The sequence below is a fragment of the Hydra vulgaris genome, chromosome 11 (genome assembly GCF_038396675.1).
Source record: "Hydra vulgaris chromosome 11, alternate assembly HydraT2T_AEP".
Taxonomy (NCBI): domain Eukaryota; kingdom Metazoa; phylum Cnidaria; class Hydrozoa; order Anthoathecata; family Hydridae; genus Hydra; species Hydra vulgaris.
In genome coordinates, this window is record NC_088930.1 from 28,614,413 (window position 1) to 28,635,291 (window position 20,879).

The 20,879-nt window shown below is 27.7% G+C and overlaps 1 protein-coding gene across 1 annotated transcript; it reads left to right on the forward strand.

Moving 5' to 3' along the window:
- The first annotated feature begins 12,919 nt into the window (after nt 1-12,919).
- LOC136087565 (uncharacterized) lies at nt 12,920-17,296 on the forward strand. Its single transcript, XM_065810689.1, has 4 exons — nt 12,920-13,240; nt 14,505-14,608; nt 14,946-15,130; nt 15,339-17,296. Exons 1-4 carry the CDS (start codon nt 12,996-12,998, stop codon nt 17,268-17,270), a joined length of 2,466 nt encoding a protein of 821 aa, XP_065666761.1. The 5' UTR covers nt 12,920-12,995; the 3' UTR covers nt 17,271-17,296.
- Nucleotides 17,297-20,879: the final 3,583 nt, after the last annotated feature.

Consider the following 20,879-nt stretch of genomic DNA (forward strand, 5'->3'; position numbering starts at 1 on the left):
TTCTTGCCCTAACCAAGCTAAAGAGAGGCTTGAAAAAGTGAAAATTTTGCAATTCGCACATCACTACAATACATAACATGCTACATTACCTAATGTGTAACATACATAACATAATTCATTACCTAATGTATAACATACCACGAGTTTAGAATTATTTTGTTCTATCTCTCATATTAAGTGTTGGAAGAAAATGAGTTAGTAATTTTAGTAATTAATAATTTCTTTTAAAATATATTTTAATTTTTAAATTTCTTCTAAATAATTTGTTTAAATCAAAATTATTTAAAGCATAAGTTATTATTTCTTTAAAAACTAGCTAAAATTTTAAGTAATTTTTACTTTTAGAAAAAAAAGAAAAATTTTCTCCCAACGTTTAAAATGGGAAATAGAACAAAATAATTCTAACCTCGCGATAAGTCTACAATTCATAACATTACCAACCAAAATGGAAATGTTGTTTCTAAACATTTGCAATATTGAGGTGTTGTTAATGTTCTGAGTTTTTATTCATATCTTAGTAATTAATGATTGCAATAATTACATAATATTGTAGTAATAATGAGTAACAGCAAATTACCTCGTAAATGGACTAAAAAAGTGTTGGAGAAATTGATAACAGACGGAGCGGCTCGCTTAGTACCTGCATCATGGACAAAGAGTGAATGCTGGACACGCTTCCGTTGCGTTGAAGTTGGGGATGAGGTTTGTAGCTATACTTACTGCATATAAAATTATTTAGTTTTATAAATATTTCATTAAATCAATAATCACCTGCATCTCTCAGGCATTGCATATTGCACACAATGCCAAACTGAGCAGCATTCAGGTTTGATAATTAATTGAATATCAAATGCTAAACAGAGTCAATTGACCTTAGTTATAATACACTTTATTTGATTTTTGTATAACTGTGAGTAATCATGTTATGATCAACAGGTTGTCAAGGAGTTTGCCGTTTGTAAGCAGTGTGGATTATGGTTGTCAGTGCCAATTGGTCATACTACAACTTTACAAAGACATAATACATCACACATCAATTAGATCAGTTTAGAACCTGGACAATTAAAAATGACAAGCTTTTTACCTAAAAAGACAGAGGTTAATTAATATAGTTTGCGGATCTTGCTTTTTCCTATTTACTGTTTTAACTTTTCACTTGCTACCATTGATAGCAAAATATATTTGTTACAAGTTATGAGCAATATTTTAGAAATACAATGTTTTTTGTAGTACAAAAAAAAAAAGGCCATTATGTATTGCTATGTGTTTAATGTCTATTGTTTATTGCTTTATACTTTACAGGTTCCTAAACACATTTGTGAATATGCTCAACGTGCAGCTCTTTACATGATTGCAAAAGACATTCAGCCATTCTCGTGTGTTCAGGATGATGGGTTCCGTCACTTTGCTCAAACAATGATTGATATTGGATCAAAGTATGGATCAGTGAAACTTGAGGATATTATGTGTGATCAAACAACGCTGTCTAAGACACTACTACCAAAGTTCTACAACGAATGTGTTCGAAAGCTGAAAGACGAACTTGCTGGGGTTACTCATATCGCAATAACAACTGATCACTGGACCGATGACATTCTAAAATACTCTTATCAAACTTTTACAGCACATTACATTAACAGCAGTTATTGCCTTATAAGTAAGTGTGTTGGATTGTTTGAGTTTAGTGAGTCTAAGACTGGCATTGCCTTAAAAGCAAAGACAACTGAAATACTTAAAAAACTTTTCCCTCAGACTATAAAAAGTGACAATTTGGTATTTGTGACTGATAATGGGAGTAATATGAAGTCGGCTTATCGCAACGATGTTAGACTTAGTTGTGCAGGTCATAATCTTAATTTAGCTGTTGAAAAAGCTTTAAAATCCCCTGGTGCTAATTTAGTTCATGAAATGATCAAGACTTCAAAGGAAATGGTGGGCTACTTTAAACATAGTGGGAAAAACCAGGAACTAAATCACACTCTCAAACAGGATGTTGCGACTCGTTGGAACAGTCAATTTTTTCTTTTGCAATCACTGTCATGCCAGTTAGATCATGTCAAGTCAATTCTTGCTGATTCAAAGCAGTTTGACAAACTTGAGCAACTGAACAACGTTAATGAAAAATTGTTGCATGACGTCGTAGAATTTTTGCATCTCTTTCACAAGGCTACCGTACAATTGTCACATGACAATGTGCCGACGTCCCCTGATGTATGGCCAATGCTTTTTGATCTTACAGATCTTACAGATCTTAAGATCAATGCTCATTGATCTTACAGACTGATCTTCGATCAGTCTGTAAGATCAATGGTTCAGACAGCGACAGTATGCGTGATTTGAAGGCAGTTTTTCTGTCCAGTTTGAATGAAAAGTATGTTATTCATCCTTTGCACAAGCTATCAACACTTATTGTTCCTTCTTACAAATACTTGTCTTTTGTCAACACAGACGATCGCAATTTTGTTTATTCAGAAATGCGTAGTACGATGGACAAAATTATTTCTTCTTCACCAAATCAGGTGATACGAAAGGACTCAGGCAAGACAGCTTTAGTGAATGCAGTCATTCAGATCAGCTGCCTCCTGCAAAGAAGAATAAAGCTGATCTTGAATCGTATGATTTGCTGGCAGACTTAAAAACAGTTGCCACTCCATTGTCTAACGCCGACAGTAATGACACAAGACATGAACTTGAAAAATACTTGGCACTGCCCGTGACAGCGTGTGATGCATTGCAATTCTGGAAAGACAATGACCGTGAACATAAGCTTCCGACGATGGCATTGATTGGTAGAAAGTTGTTGGCTATTCCTGCTACAAGTACTGCCAGTGAAAGAGTGTTTTCAGTGTGTGGGGTGACGATGAGTGAGCGCAGGGCTCGCCTAAACCCAGAAACATTGGAAATGCTGATATTTCTCAAATACAACATGCAGCCCTGATTACTAGACTGACAGTAGGCTACTTAAGCTACCGTTATCTGTGTTCAGAAAGTTACTGCTTTAATGTTTTGTGCACTTTAACTGCAGCTATTAGCAACTGCATTGTTTTTTGAACTTTTGAAGTTGCAGTATAAAAGCATTGCAAATTATTATTATTCAAGTTATTTGCAATGCTTTAACTACTTAATATTACTTTAATTTATTTGTGTTTTATCATTGTGGATGTAACTAATAAAAAAACAGTTGTGTTGATACCGAACCGAACCCGAACTGTGCTTAAGACCGAACTGAACCGAACTCGAACATTAGATATAACCGAACCGAACCGGACCCGAACTTTAAAAAAAGGGTTCGATTCCCATCTCTAATTTCTATAATATAGACTATATGACTTGTATATATTCTTGTATATTTTGTATTTTAGACGTGACATGTACTAACTTATGATATAAATTTAAATCAGTTGTAAAATTTAAAATGTTAACATTTCTTTTGAAGGGTATCATTGTTTAGGTTAGTTGCAGTTATGTTTACATTGAACTAGTTTATATGCTTTTTATAATTTGCAATTTTAGACACGTGGCATGCATTATTACACTGTAAGTTTCATCAGTTGTAAAATAAATCTGTTGTAAAATGTTTATTTGCATTTTTTTTCATGGGTATTTACTGAGGCTAGTTACAGCAAAGTTTTTATATGGATTGTTTTAATTTTAATATTTAAGTTTGTATATTTTTTTATGATTTGCTATTTTAGGCACGTGTCATTCAATATCACACTGTAAGTTTAAATTAGTTGTAAAGCTATTTTTTTATTTTTTACTTGCAATTTTTTAATGTTAGTTGCAACTAAGTTTAAATATATTGCTAAGCAATATATATTGCTTGTTTATATTTGTATAGAACTTGCTACTTTAGACATGTGGCATTCAGGCATGAGGTATCAAATTTAAATTCTAGTATTAATACTTTTAACATGTTTATTTTTATTAGATAAAAAGGTGAGAGACTTTTTTTTCTTTTATTCTTGATGTATGTAAAAATTTTACAACTAATGATGTGTGTAAAAATTTTAGAACTTTTCACTTAGCAGGTAAGGTTATCTTTTGTAGCGCATTTAATTTTTGTTTAATACATTGAAATGTAGAACTATTAAATTAACATAATATTTATTTGCAATTTAGAAATAAAGAGTTAGCAACAAATGTTTCTTACATGATTATTAGTAAAAAGGTTTTTCCAAATTTATTTGTATTATGGTATATCATTTATATTAAATATTTTCTTTATTGTGTTTTAAGGTTTTTTTATCTTTAAATAATCGACAACAGGTTGCTGGAATTGAAATGTGCACACACATGAGTTTACAACAGTATTAAAAATTGAAACCTAGTATAGTAACAATTTGTAATTTTTATTCTAATTGAAAGTTTCTATATTGAATTAAATTTTTATAAATATTTAATTAGTTTTCAATTTAAAAGTTAAAGCGTTTTTAAAGCTTGCTAAAAAATCTCTCCCGATCAAGTTAGTTTGTATAAGTAGTACTGCTTGTATCAGATGTTGAATATCATAATAAAATAATCTATATATCAAAAATAAGGACTATTTCGTAATGAAATCTCAGTTCTATCTGGCTTAATTCCTTTCTAATTTTAATAAAGAGAATAATAAATTATTCAATACGATGGCGTAGTAAACTCTTTATTTTACCAAAACAGCAAAAGCCGCCTAGTGTAATAATTCCTTTATTTTAACGAATTGTTTGTTGCACGAACGGAATAAATCCGTAATTTCAACGGACTAATATCGACGAACTTCAATCCGTTAAAATTTTAATCCGTTAACATAACGGAAAACCCGTTGGAGCAATAGCGACAGATGCAGTTCGTTGTATATAACGGATTTTTTCTTAAAGTGTACAGTCAACTAACCGCGATAGTGAACGGACGTATTTTTTTATTCCAAATGTCGAACTAACAGATAACATAAAGTTTAATGACAAAAACAATGATGTGAAAGACAAGCTTGCCGAACTTGAAGATCGAAGTCGTAGGAATAATCTTAGGTTTAATGGAGTCGAAGAACGCGAGAACGAATCATGGGAAGCCAGCGAGAGAAAAATTCAAGAAGTCTTAAAATTAAAGTTTGGTTTTACTAATGATTTAGAAATTGAAAGGGCGCATCGAATAGGAAGAAATGAAAAAGGAGTTAAAAAAAAACAGAACTATAATAGTCAAATTTCTTAATTACAAAGAAAGAAACGCAGTTTTTGAAAAATTTATCAAACTAAAACTTTGGAATGAAAAACTATATGTTAATGAAAATTTTAGCGAAAGAACAACGGAAATTAGGAAAAAGTTGTTTAAAGAAGCAAAGGAATTAAGAGCCAAAGGTAAAATTGCTAAAGTTATTTACAACAAACTTATTACGCGCGATTTTTAAATGAATTCTTTTATTTCTAGTTATTTAAATTTTAAAAATGGATTCTAATTATCAAAACAATTTTGAATCGCTATCATTTAACTTTTTTCAATTTAACGACTTGGTGCTTGACTCTAATTCAGATCCGGATCTAAACTATTTTAGTGATGTAGGAGCTTTGCGAAACAATTGTTCCTACTTCTATAACAATGAAATAAAAGAATTTCTTTCTCGGGATCATTTAAATGTTATTCATTTTAACATTAGAAGTCTTAAAAAAAACTTTGAAAATTTGTGTAGTTTAATTGAGGAAACTTCAAATACATTTAGTATAATTTGCTTAACTGAAACGTGGTGTGAATTTGATGATGCTAAATCTAATTTAAATCTCCATATTCGAGGTTTTAATATGATCCCACTAGCGCGTAAAGCAAATAAACGCGGAGGTGGTGTACTTTTTTATATAACGGAAAATTTGAGGTTTTTTATTAGGCCTGAGATGAGTATTTCTGATGACACTAAAGAAATTTTAACAATTGAACTTTTAACCAATAGTTCTAAAAACATACTTATAAGCCCACCATCTGGCCATATTGAAAGTTTTAATGCATTTTTGTGTAATGATATTTAAAAAAATAGTTTTAAGAAAAAGAAACTAAATTATATAATTGGTGACGTAAATTTAAATTGTTTTGAATATCACGTTAATAACAACATTAAAAAATTTTACTATGACTTATTCGAACATGGAGCAATTCCACTAATTAACAAACCTGCTAGAGTAACCTCAACTTCAGCTGCCTTAATTGACAACACTATAACAACCGATATCTTTAATGAAACTCTTAAAAAAGGTATAATAAAAAGTGACGTTTCTGACCACTTCCCTATTTTTTTCTCTATTAATATTGACAACAAATTAATACAACAACATAAAAAAGTCATTATCAAACGTTTTTTCACCGATGCAAATCTAGCATCGTTTAATGATCAATTATCTTTAATAAATTGGAACCATATTAACAGTTCATTTGAAGCTAATGAAGTATACGATACATTCTTTCAAACTTTCTATGAAATATATGATGCAAATTTTCCAAAACGTGAATTTATTATAACCAATAAAAGTTTAAAGTCACCATGGGTCAATAAAGATCTTAGGAAATCTTCAAAAATAAAGTAAAAACTGTATATAAAGTACTTAAAAAAACCAACGCCAGAAAATAATGTTATTTATAAAAATTACGCTAAAATGTTTGAAAGTCAAAGAAAAAAATTTAAAAAAAGATATTACTATGATTTACTAGAAAAATATAAACATAATTCAAAATGCACATGGCAAATTATAAGTCAAATTACTGGAAATAGTAAATTAAAATTATGCTCTGTGCCTAACACTATAAAAGTTGATGGCATATTTTTATATGAACCCAAACAAATAGCAAGAGAATTAAATAAATATTTCGTGTCTGTTGGCCCTAATTTAGCCAAAAATATTCCAAATATGATTAATCCAATAAATGATTACGTTTTTCCATTAATCTCTAGTTTAGATAAATTTGAAGTATCTTCAGAATTTGAAAGTGCTTTTAAAATGCTTAAAACTAATAAAGCAGTTGGTCCTGATGATATTAATTGTAATATAGTCATAGATTCACGCGATACCATAAAACGTATTCTTTTTAAAGTTTTTAAATGTTCTATAAATCAAGGAACTTTTCCCGATCAATTGAAAATAGCCAAAAAAATAAAGCCTATATATTTAAAGGAGGTGAACCATCAAATGTCAGTAATTACCGACCAATATCTATCCTCTCTGTTTTTTCAAAAATTTTAGAAAGAATTCTGTTCAACCAAATATCTAATCATCTTGCTGTTAATAATATACTTTACAAAAATCAATACGGTTTTAAAAGAAGTAACTCTACTGAACATGTAATAATTCATCTTACTCGTAGTATAACTGATTCATTCGAAAAGTCAGAGTTTACTTTAGGCGTCTTTATAGACCTATCTAAGGCTTTCGACACAATTGACCATGAAATACTGTTTAAAAAACTTGAACATTATGGTATCACCGGTAATGCTTTAAAACTACTAAAAAGCTATTTAAAATATCGCAAACAATTTGTCTATGTCGACGGATCTTCTTCACAAGATCATCTTAATATAATCTGTGGTGTTCCACAGGGATCTATATTAGGGCCCTTATTATTTCTGATTTATGTTAACGATCATCAAGTCTCAAAATTAACAACTATAATGTTTGCTGATGATACAAACCTATTCCTATCTAATAATAACATCAATAAACTTTTTTATGATATGAACATTGAACTATCAAAAATATCAGAGTGGTTCAAGTCAAATAAACTTTCACTCAACATTGATAAAACTAAATGGATTTTCTTTCATCCATAATTTAAAAAACATTTACTTCCAAGTAATATGCCTCTTCTTCATATTGATAATATTCAAATAAAAAGAGTAATTTTCACAAATTTCTTAGGTATCATTGTAGATGAAAATCTATCATGGAAGAATCACATCGGACATTTATGCAACAAAATTGCAAAAAGCATTGGAGTTTTATATAAAGCAAGAAGTGTTTTAAACAAACATTCATTAACTCTTTTATACACTGTCATATTAATTGTGCTAATATTGCATGGGGTAGTACCCATAAAAGTAAATTAAAGCCACTTTATTGTCAGCAGAAGCATATTGCACGTCTTATAAATTTCAAAAATCGTTTTACTCACTCAAGGCCACTCTTATTTAACATGAATGTTTTTAATATATATCAAGTAAATGTTTATAATGTTCTTTGTTTTATGTTTAAATGTAAAACCAACTCATCTCCAGCTTCCTTTTTTGATTTATATTCTTTAAAAGAAAAAAATAAATATTCTTTAAGAAATGGTAATTTTATTAAACAACCAAAATTTCAAACAAACTTTGGTAAACTTTGCATTTCTTTTCGTGGAGCTTTTTTATGGAACCAAATAATTTTAAAAAATTTTGATTTTTCTCATGAATGGAATTATTATATGTTCAAAAGAAAACTAAAAAAAGTAATTTTCTCAAATGAAAATATTTTTATATACTTTTAATTGTACCCAGTTTTGTCATCACTCATTTATATTTTACTTTTATAGAATATTGATATAAAGTTTATGTGAGAAACTATATTTAAACACCATTATTTGAACTTTGTTGAAAGTTGCACTGACATTATTTGTATAGTAGTCATTTATTATTTACTTGTTTACTTTAATTTTTATTTTAATTCGTAATATTTGTAAATAATTTTTATCACGAACGGAAAAGTTTAAAATTGGTATTTATTTATTTTATTTATATTTACTAAGTTCAAAGTTCTTCAACAGCGGTTCTCGGTGACAAGACCTGTATGGTCTTCTTTGAGTATCCGCGTTCTTTATCTTTATTCTTTATTTTTATTTATTTTTAACGATTTCTTTGCATGTAATTTTTTTTATTGATATGTTTGTAAATATTGTGTTAAATATTGTAATAAAGAACAAAAAAAAAAAAAAAAAAAGTCAATAAAAATCCTGGATCCGCCCCTGATCATAATAAAACTATTATCCAAAACATTATGTATAATCTCAATAAATTAATGTTAAAATTGCGTTTGGCGACTCTATTTTTAAAATCTTTTCAATATAAAAAGAAAGATTTCACACTTCATTCGGATACTACATACAGTAGAAAAACAATAACACTAAACGAAAATCGTTTCACGTAGCGGTCTGCAGACTTTTAATGTAGCCCTGAAAAAAGACACTCATATATTAATCGAAATATAGAAATCAACCAGTTACGAGATACTAAAATAAACATAATAAACTAACCTTTTCAGTCTTTAAAGACATTTTGAAGGGCTTATATCAAATAGCGAGTTGATAGCAAGTAACTCCACGACATGAGTGTATCTACATTCAACAAAATGTAAATAAAACCAATATAATTTTAACGTTAATACCTAGTTTTAAAAAAAAAAGAAGCATAGTAATGCAAAAGTAAAGTAATACACATATTACTTGACATTTTTTAAAGTAAAACACCAGATCGTCATCTCTAACTAACTGTAATATCAAACATGTTATTTTTTCAAAAATGAAACTGTTATTCCCCATAATAAGACCCTCAAAATGACGGTTTAATTTACCTTAAAAAAACAGTTAAATTAGGATGGCTTAAATTACCTTAAAAAAAGACTTCCTGGCATACTGGTTCTCTTTTTTCCAATATGGTCGAGGATTTAAAATAAGATCAAGTTTTTTTTTTAATGTAAAACTACTAGACCTATTTTCAAAATAAAATCTGCTATCATATAATGAAAAGATAAATAGTATTTGAAAAAGTTACTTTAGTACCTGGTTGTGATCCAAGCAGTTTTTTAACCATGGTGAACATAACCCTTGAGGTGGCATAAGCATTTTTTTTTTTTTTTTTTTTAATTTTTATTTTAGGTGCCCCAAGAAGTCCTAACAGTCTTGTCACAGAGCACCACGGATGTGCATTTAACCAGGAAGTTCACGCCTCCTTCCTTACCGTGACGCGAAAATTTGTTCAGAGCACGTTTCGAACCTGGATCTCCTGCTTATAAAGCAAGCGCTCTAACCACTACGCCACGGCAGCTTAAATAATAAGTGCACATCAGAATTAGAAAAAATGCAAACCTGAAAAAAGATAATAGTAATCAGAAGCATAATATTAAATCACAAACATACTTCCACATACTGAGTTTTTATGAGAAGGTTTACGAAAATAGTCTATAAAAGAAAAAAAGACCAACTTGTAGCTGAATTTCCTTAGATTTCCTTTCATCTGCTTTAGAAGTTGAGCACCAAACCATACCTTTCTATTTCAAAAATTTAAGCAAATTTTAAATGGCTGATTTGATCAAACAGTAGACTAACTTTCCAGAACTTGAATTATGCTGTATTTTTTAATCATTACTACTAATACAAAACTGATTCATACATACAAACATACATACATAAAATGCCTACAGACCTTGTAAAAAAGAAAAATGAATGAAAAAATAAATTATGGCTTCCTAAACTATCAATATCTATTACAAAGTCAATAACTATAACAAAACTTTAGAATAAAGTGCTTGAGACAACAACAACAACAAACTCAACAACAAAACTTCAAAACACTGAAACGTCTCATTCACCATATACTCAACATTCTGATCAATAACCTAATATTTATTAAACTAAATACTTTTATACAATAAGTTGCAGGAAAAAATAAGATTTTCTTTGAATAAATACTTTGTCTGTATTTTAAAACTAAAAAAAAATTATTATATTTTACTATAAAAATTAGATATTTCAATGTTTATTCTTTTTTTTTTTTTGTTTCTCTATTTATTTAACCATAAAATTGCAAAAATTACAGACTTACTTATAATTTTACAAAATTAGGCTCGGTGTCACTCGTATAGTTAAAAACTAGTCATGGGAGTGACACTTTAATAAAATAAACAAATAAAGGAAAAAAAACAAACAAACAACAAAAACTATTAATATATATAGTACCAAAAAAATAATGAAAATAAAAAGAAGAACAATAACAATTAAAAAAGTCAGAAAAATAACACAAAAAAAGGAAAAAATGAATAAGGTGACATCAGAGATAATGAATGATTGAGATAACACAACGTTAAACAATCTGAAAAATGATAGAAAAAAAAAAGAAAAAGAAAAAGAAAGATATATTTAAATATTATGAGACAATGAATATGAAATCACTCGTATAGTAGCAACAAATGCAAAACGCAATAAAAATAATTAGCAATAATACCACAAAGAAAAATGCATGACAATATAAAAAATACACATGTGAACAGGTAAATATATACGATACACAAAATTACAAGATAGGATAAACAAAACATAGAAATACATGACAACATAAAAAATATTTTAAAAATACACAACAATATACAGAATGCAAACAACATAAATTAATAAAACTTAAAAGCTTTTTGATTTCTTTTAATAACGTATTTAAGTTTTTCATTTTCGAATATATACCGAACATTTTTACTTTTAACTTTGTTTTTAGTTGTTCTGTTTATTTAATATTTTCCTTCAATTTTTTTTTCCAATATATTCATTGTTTTCACATAATTAGCTTTTTTTTTAATACTTTGCTTCTAAATAATTATATTTGTTTTTCTTTTCCTCTTTAATCTATTTTTCAGCTTTTCGCCGTTAAAAAGTACTTCCTCCATTTGCAATATCACTGCAAAGTGATAATTACAACGTCATTGTAAAGAAGATCTTTTGAACTAAATAAAATTTCTTGATTTAATATACACTTAATGTAGACAGCAGTTTCCTATTTTTCTTTTTGCTGTTGTTGTACTTTTCTTTACCAATTAGTACTGCAGGATATTTTTAAAAAGCTACTAAGAATCAAAGCTAAATACAAACATCAGATTATATGAATCGGATGAACCAAAATAACAACTCAAACAAATATCAAGCTCGTAAAGAAAAAAATGAATCAACAAAACAGTTGCAAAGAATAGTTGTTAACTACTCAGCTCGAAAAAAATGTATCTTCTAAGTAAAAAGATCATATATTTGTTAAAAATTATAAATCCTACCAATATGCCAAATTAAAGAATTACGGCCTGAGTAAGATATTGTTTGAAACTTTTCATAATTTAGTTTAAAACCATTACTTTTTACATAGGGGCAAGATATACACGCTCTCAGTATATTAATTCTGTGATGAAAACATTGCCTAATTTATTTGTAAGATCCGCATGAGCTATTTTCTTGAGTTGTTTTGACTTTATTAAACAAAACAACTACAATAAATTACTTGCTATTATTTTATTGTAGTTGTTTTAGTACTACTATACTATTTAAATATATTTGGATATAATAATATTATAATATCAAAATATATTTAAAAATAGTTACACCCTGCCTTTTTTTATTGAAATCAACTATATATGTAAAAGAAACATTCTTTTAAAAAAGTAAAAAATCTCTAAGATGTTTATGTAAATTCTATTTATTTTGTACATTTATATAGAGACATTTTATATACTGTATTAGCCCCTATAACATTTTAAAGTTACGTTACGTCTTAATCGGTTACAATTGGTAACAAGGTTACATTCTCTAACTTTTAATTAAGTATTAAGTAAATAAACTTGATAATGCAGTAAATGTTTGTTTAACGTTACCGTATTCCTAAATACTATCTTAGATTTTCAATACGCAACGTTACGTCTCAAATGTTTTTTTTTTAACTTCATAACATGTAATAAATTGAGACTTAACATAACGTAACTAAATCTAGATTTGAGACATAACTAAAATATGTCTCAAAAATAGATTTTTGCAACGTTATGTTACGTCATAGTTTGTTACACTTTAAAAAAAAAATGACGTTATGTAACGTAAAAAAATTTGGCCGTTGCTACTTAAAGCGCAATGCGCTCTATGCAGCCATATGCTGCTCGGAGCGCAATACTTTTTACGCATGCGCTAAATCTTGTTGATGTTTTGTTCAATTTTGACGTGATTTGCTTTTATTTTGCGATAATTTTTTCGTATTCTTTTCGTTCAAAATAATGTCGCTAAAGGTTAATGATACTTTCTTATCCTGGGATGAATTTTTTCGAGCAGTTGAAATACACTGTAATGAAACATTCCAACCCATGGTTAAACATGGTTGCAAGCTATCGGTAACAGCTAATGCTAAGATTAAACTCGACCAAAAACCTTATCCTGAAATGTTTAAATACGTGTACTATAATTTAATTTGCACACATGGAGGATTCAATTCAAGCAAAGGAATAGGGAAAAGAAATTCAGGGTACATTTCATTTACATGCTTGCAGTCTTAACTATAACATACGTATATTGTAAATATATTTCATCAATGAACTTTACAATGTTCTTGTAAAAACAACTGGTCATAGAAATCTTGGAAATATCATTGAATTTTATTTGGTCATGGAACTCCTAAATTTCCATTGAAAGTCATGGAACTTTTTATAAATTATCTTTATTTTTTTCTACTTGTGATATTTTTAGGATATTTGCAAGGAAAAGTACTAGTATGTCTAGTCTAAGTCTATTTTGAAAAAGATAATTTTGCAATTTAAGTTATAGATTATTATTGTATTACAATCAGTCAGGTCACCCTTTTTAGAAGAAAATTAGTTTAAATTTTAGTATTTATCAAAATATCATTTTAATAAATAAAAACACACTTTTAAATTTTGTTTGATTTTGTATCAATGAATCATTTATTGTCAGGTGTCCTGCTACTGGTAACATGTAATCCAGTACAACTTGTTTCATAGGATCAACGCATAGTCTAGTATAGTTTCAGTTTAAGCAACATGGGAATTGGAGCAGTAATAAGTCATGAGTTGGGCAAGAAACATCTGAGAAAGGCAGAAGAAACTCAAACTATTCACTTAGATCATGTACTGGTTTAAGTGAGTTATTTAAAGTTATGTTTATGGATAGCGAAATCGACCAAGTGGCAAATGCTAAGTGCATGGCAAGTCCTGAATATTATACTCTAGTTTTTTTTTAAAAAAGTCCATGAAGAGTCATGGAAAAGTAATAAAAAAGTCATGGAAAAATCATGGAATTTCATTTTCAAATTTAAAGTGATCAAAGTGGCCACCCTGTAAAGCCTCAATATATTCTTTATGTACTTTTGTGTGTATGAAAGTAACTAATATAAACAATTTTTTTGCATTTTAAAAACAAATACTAATGTATATTTATAAGTGTGCACAAACTCTTAAATGTTTCATATATATATATATATATATATATATATATATATATATATATATATATATATATATATATATATATATATATATATATATATATATATATATATAAATATATATATATATATATATATGAAACATTTAAGAGTTTGTGCACACTTATAAATATACATTAATATTTGTTTTTAAAATGCAAAAAAATTGTTTATATTAGTTACTTTCATAAATATTTAACTGTTCTTATAGATCAAAAACGTATAAAACTAGAAGATTCAAGAGCATTTCAGCATTTTTGAATAAACTTTTTTTTTGTTGTCATTTTAGATCAGCCAAAAATAACTGTCCAGCCAAAATTTATGCTGCTTTAACAAAAGATAGAACAAAGATAATTGTTAAACAAATGATAGAAACACACAATCATGTTATTGGTGAAAATATTTATCTTTAAAATTTGTTTTATTATACATGAATGATATTTTATCATTTTTTGTATATTTAATTTTGTAAATCTGTCTTTAAAGTTCTGCTTTTCACTGTGTATAGTTTAATATACAAAAAACTTTAATTTAACGTTTTTTAAAATTTAAATTGTTTAAATAAGATGAATAAATAAAATGCTACAATAATGTTGTGCAATGAAAAACAAAAAAGTACAGAGTGAATAGCTTTTTTTTAAAACCCTAAAGTTACATATTTAAATTAATTATGAAAAAAGTAATTTTTAGCATCATACAACCTGATTAAATAAACTATTTTACTTTTCAGATCAAGATCTTTACAAGCACTATGTCCAAAATAGAAAGCTATCAAATGAAGAGAAGGCTAAAGTTAAAGAACTGAGTCGTCTTGGTGTTACTACTAAAGTAATTGCTGATGAAATGAGAAAAAGTACAGGGAAATCCATTATAAATAAGGACATTTGGAACATCAAGGATAAAATTCGTCAAGAAGTAAAAGGATAATTATTTTATTACATAATTTGTTATTTTTATAATTACATATATGTATACATATATATATATATATATATATATATATATATATATATATATATATATATATATATATATATATATATATATATATATATATATATATATATATATATAAAATTTATATAAAATTCTTTTCCAATAAAGTAAATGTCTTTCATTGTAGGAAAAAATATGCCCATCTTCAAAAAATGTTTTAAATGCTGCAGAACTGCTAGTGAAAGTAGTAGATAAAAGAAGAGAGAGTGATCCTGGACTGGTATCACAATATGGTATGTCAGATGATAATACTCTTCAGTTTTTATTTGTTCAAACTAGTGTAATGAGATCCACATTTAGTAAGTTTCCTGAGCACATTTGTATTGACGCCACCTACTGTCTCAACAACAGTGATATGCCACTGGTATCATTTTTATGCGTGGATGGGAATGGATTTTCCCATATAATTGCTTTTGCTTTAATTGCCAATGAGTCAGAAGTGATGCTTGGTCAAATTTTTAAAACCTTTAAAGCTTATAATACTTCTTGGAATTCCATTAAAACATTTATGATAGACAAAGATATGAGTGAATTAACAACACTGGAGCAAAATTTTCCTAATAGTTTTTGTGAAATTTGTTTGTTTCATGTTAAAAAAGCTTTCAAGAAAAAGATTGCAGACTTATCATGTACCACTGATGTTAAAAGAAAAATTTCTGTATACCTGGATACACTTTGTCATTCAAGAGATCAGTCAATATTTGAAAAACAGAAACAGTTGCTTTTGTCTCTTGATGAGTGCTTTGCAGAATACTTTTTAAATAATTGGGATCATATGCGTGATCGTTGGGTTTTTTATAAACGAGCAACACATTTAAACTTTGGCGACACCACTAATAATAGAATAGAATCTTATCATCAGAAATTGAAAAGTGTAATAACTCACCCAATAGATTTACATCAGTGTCTTGATAAAATATTTTTTTTAAATGACATGTTTTTAGAGGAGTGGAAATTTAAGCAATTTAAAAGTTTAACCAAAAAATACTTTTCTGAGTTGTCCTACCTTCACAACATAATTACACCATATGCTATAAAACATGTATCGCTTGAGCTTGTAAAAAGTACACAATATGATTTAATTTTGCAATCTAACAATACTCACAACGTGATTATTGGTGAAAACACTTATATAGTGAGTGAAAAGTCGTGTAATTGTAAATTTTTTATGAATATGTGTTTGCCCTGTCGTCATCTTATTGCTGTTTCCCAATATTTGGGTAATGAAAAGTTGAGTTTAGATTGGTTTATTCCAAGATGGCATGTTGCGAATAATAATTTTGAAGGCTCACCTATTCCATATGAAAATACTAAAGTAGAGAATTCTAATTCGAGAACTCCAGCACTAGACAAAATTCAGAAATATAAACTTATCAAGGTTTGCTCTGATAAGCTAGTAAACAAAATGGTGGAATTTGGTACAGAAACGTTTCAGTATTATCTAAAGCAGTTAGATAAATTTGAAGAGATGATTAGTTATGGCAAAAGATTTGAAATTTTCATTGAAGATCAACAAGTATCAGATAATAAGACAACTTCTATCTCATCCGAAAGTTTTGTAGTGGCTCCTGGAAGTTCCAGTAGTTCAGTAAACAATGATCCTATGGAATCTTCTAATAAAAATAAAATTATGAATGAATATCAAGATATTGAATTCTTTGTCAAAAATAATGAAGATCCATTCATTGATGACCATGTAAAAGATGAAGTCACTGGATTAGAGGATAATCATATTGATTTTACGACTGAAAGTATATATCAACAAGAACAGATAAATGAGTCTTTAGATGTCCAAAGGTTAAAACTTATTAAACCACCACTTAAAGTTGCTAAGAGAGGCAGGCCTAGGGGTTCTGGCCAAACAGCGTTAGGGTTAATTAAAAAAACAGTAAAAAGGAAATGCTGCTTTTGCAAAAAGTGTCATCCAGATAAGAATTTACGGAAGGGATTAAAAACAAAATGGATGAAATGCACCAAATGTGTCAGATATTTTCATGATGTGTGCTTAGGAGATAAGCCTCTACATGATTTACATCTATGTTTATTTTGCATTAGTTAAATAGAGAATAGTTAATAATAAAAATACTTTTTCTTTGTGTTTTTTATATAATAATTTCAATAAAGTTTTATTATAGTTTTGAAGGAAAATAAAGTTTCATTATAGTTTAGAAGGAAAACCCTCATATAAAATTCTCATTTTCAAGTGAAGAGTTTATTTTGAAGATTTGGTATGAGTAAAAAGTAACAACTAATAATAACAAGTAACTTTAAATACAAACAACTTAAAAAAAAAAATCAATTATTATAAATTTGCTTAAAAACAAATAAATTACATAAAAATTATTTTTTAAAGTAAACAATATTTAAAGTGGTACATTAAAACAAAGTTGTTCATATCACATTTTGAAAATAAACTCTTTATATAATCAAGGATAGTTTGAACTCCAAAAACTTTCGATTGTAAATGTTTAGCTTAAATTTTCCATTATTTAAGAAATTATTCAATGTAGTACCATCTAAGCTACACAATTGTGGAGCTGTAAACATTAAATTAAAAAATTTCACTTATTTTATTTTAGATATTGATAACAACATTTGGTTACGATATAATTTGATTATAATATTTAAGATTAGTACTGACAAACCATTATGGTATGCCAGCATTGATTTAAAATATTTATGAACAGGACTTTGGCATTTCAAACAGATTTTGCAATCTACATAAATGTAAGCAAATATCTTTCATTAATTTACTTAAAAATTTTTTATTTTATGTATATTCCCTTATTTTTGTTAGTAAAATATAGAAATATATGTGTGTGTCAATTTTATTTTGAGGCTGTCAATTTGATCCAAATATAACATTATCTTTGATCTAAATATAATAAATATTATGCATTTTAAAGTCAAGCATGTACAATTAAAAAATACTGTAATATACAAATTTAGTTAATAATACAAATTTAGTTGGTAAAAAAAGAGTTAATTGTTAAACACAAGCGACTTTTATTAAAATTTTATTTAAAATTTTTCATAGCATACATAAATGACTTGCCAGAAAAAATCAAAAATATGGTGAAAATATATGCAGACGACACTAAAATCTTATCAGCTGTATATTCAATTGAGGACGCCAAATTAGTTCAAAGAGATTTAAATATTATAGAAGATTGGTCAGAAAAATGGTTAATCAAACTGAATGAAAGTAAATGTGTAGTTATGCAATATGGAAAAAACAACATAAATTTTAATTACACAGTAAATGGGTCAAAAATTAATAATTCTACGCATGAACGTGATCTTGGTGTAAATTTTGATACATCACTGAAATGGAAGAAACACATAGTAGCGTGTTCATCAAAAGCTAATGCAATAATGGGAATGATAAAAAACACTTTTGTCCATTTGGATCAGCATTTCTCAAGCAACTATATACTACTTTTGTTAGACCTCTGATTGAATTTGCAGCGCCAGTTTGGTCACCAAACTGCAAAGGTGACATTGAAATATTAGAAAGGGTGCAACACAGAGTGACAAGGATGATAAAGAACTTAAGAAGCTTGCTGTATGAAGACCGTTTACAGATACTTGGTTTAACAACATTGTCAGAAAGAAGGAAGAGAGGAGATCTTATTCAAATATTTAAGATTTTTAATGAGATTGAAGCAGTAGACCTTTTAAACAAACCAGTATTTTCAAAATCATGCAGAGGTCACAGCAGAAAATACAGCAGAGAGCAAACCAAGTTTGTGCCAAGATATGAATTTATCATAAATAGAACTGTGAATTTGTGGAACAAATTGCCATTGGAAGTGGTCATGTCGGGAAATGTAAACATTTTCAAAAACAGTTTGGACAAATTTTTGGCATTAAAAAAATAACTTAGAACTAACTATATATATATATTTTTTTTAATTTGTTCATTATTATCTTTAGTAAATTTTTGTATATTTTTAGATTGCCAAAAGCTGTCAAAGTGAGTTTTTAACTCACTCGCTGTTAACACAGCTACAGTTTTAAATACTACTACTACTACTACTACTACTACTACTACTACTACTACTACTACTACTACTACTACTACTACTACATACATATCTATTAAGTTTTTTTTTTTTAGGAATTTTCCTACTTAGATTTTGTTAGTTTTTACAGATGTGCCCAAGTTTCTAGAGTATGGAGTTAAAATACAAAGTTTTGTGTGATATTGTTTTTCTATTATCGATATTTATAGTTTAATGTAAATGAATATATCAAGTTTCTGTGAAAAAGGTTGTAACAATTCAAAAGCTGGAGTTAATATTGTTTTTATCAGTAATGTCATTTCAATCAAATTTTAATAATTAAGATTTTAATGATTCTTTACTATAATTTTTAAAGTTCCTGCGGTATAAATTATGACTGTGTGGTCATAATTTATACTGCAAATAATTTGTCTAACTCGCAAAGTCAGAGTTAGACTGTATCAGATCCATGGTAAAATCACCAAGTAAAAAGGATCCACCACCAGAAGATTCAGTTGGTGTGTGCTCAAAATTATAATTTTGAATAACTATTTGATGTGTGGAAGGAGATTTTTTTTTTTAACCTTGATACTGTAATTTCAATAATGCTATATTCAAAACTAAATAATGATATGTTCAGATCAAGTGCCTTCATAAAGAGGATATGTTTAAATGGAAAAAGGACAGAGTTTATGATGTCAAAGTTACAAGAACAAAATTTATTGATGTTGTTATATTAGCAATCTACATCAAAATATTCAATTATTAGTATTGTTGCAATTTATACCAATAAAATTTTTATTAAAGTTAATAATATACTTTTTATTTACATTATTATAAGAAACTTAAAAAATATATATTAAATATGTATTATTGCTATTATTATTACTAATAACTGTATTAAATGTAATATTTTCTGAAATTGTGTCATTGACAATCAAATTTGCTATGTCAGTCACTACATGGCTCATTATCTTGTGTTTTCTTGGGAAAATCATATTGTTATTATTATTTAAAAAAATAGTGAATTTATGTTTATTTCAAAACAAAAATTAAATATACAACAATATATTTTTAATACACAAGTTTCTCTCCTATATATTAAATACAGATATTTTATAGTAATAAATAGTAAATACCCTAGATTAACTACTTTACCTTAATAAAAACCAGAACACATATAAAATTACATGTAGACATCCACGATGTCTATATATAAAATTACGTGTAGATATCTATGTCTACATGTAAATATCTATGATATCTACATGTATATGATGTCTACATGTAGATATTTATGTCTACATGTAGATATCTATGATGTCTACATGTAGATATCTATGATGTCTACATGTAGATATCTATGATGTCTACATGTAGATATCTATGATATTTACATGTAGATATCTATGATGTCTACATGTAGATATCTATGATGTCTACATGTAGATATCTATGATGTCTACATGTAGATATTTATGTCTACATGTAATTTAGAGACAACTATAAACTAAAAAAGTTACCTTAGTTTACTTATGCACATGAAGTAGAATGTTTTTTTCAATAAATTGCTGAAAAAAGTAATGAATTCATGATTATTTTAGATAGATGCTGGCAAGCCATAATGGATTGCTTAGAACTTATCTAAAACAATTCAATCAAAT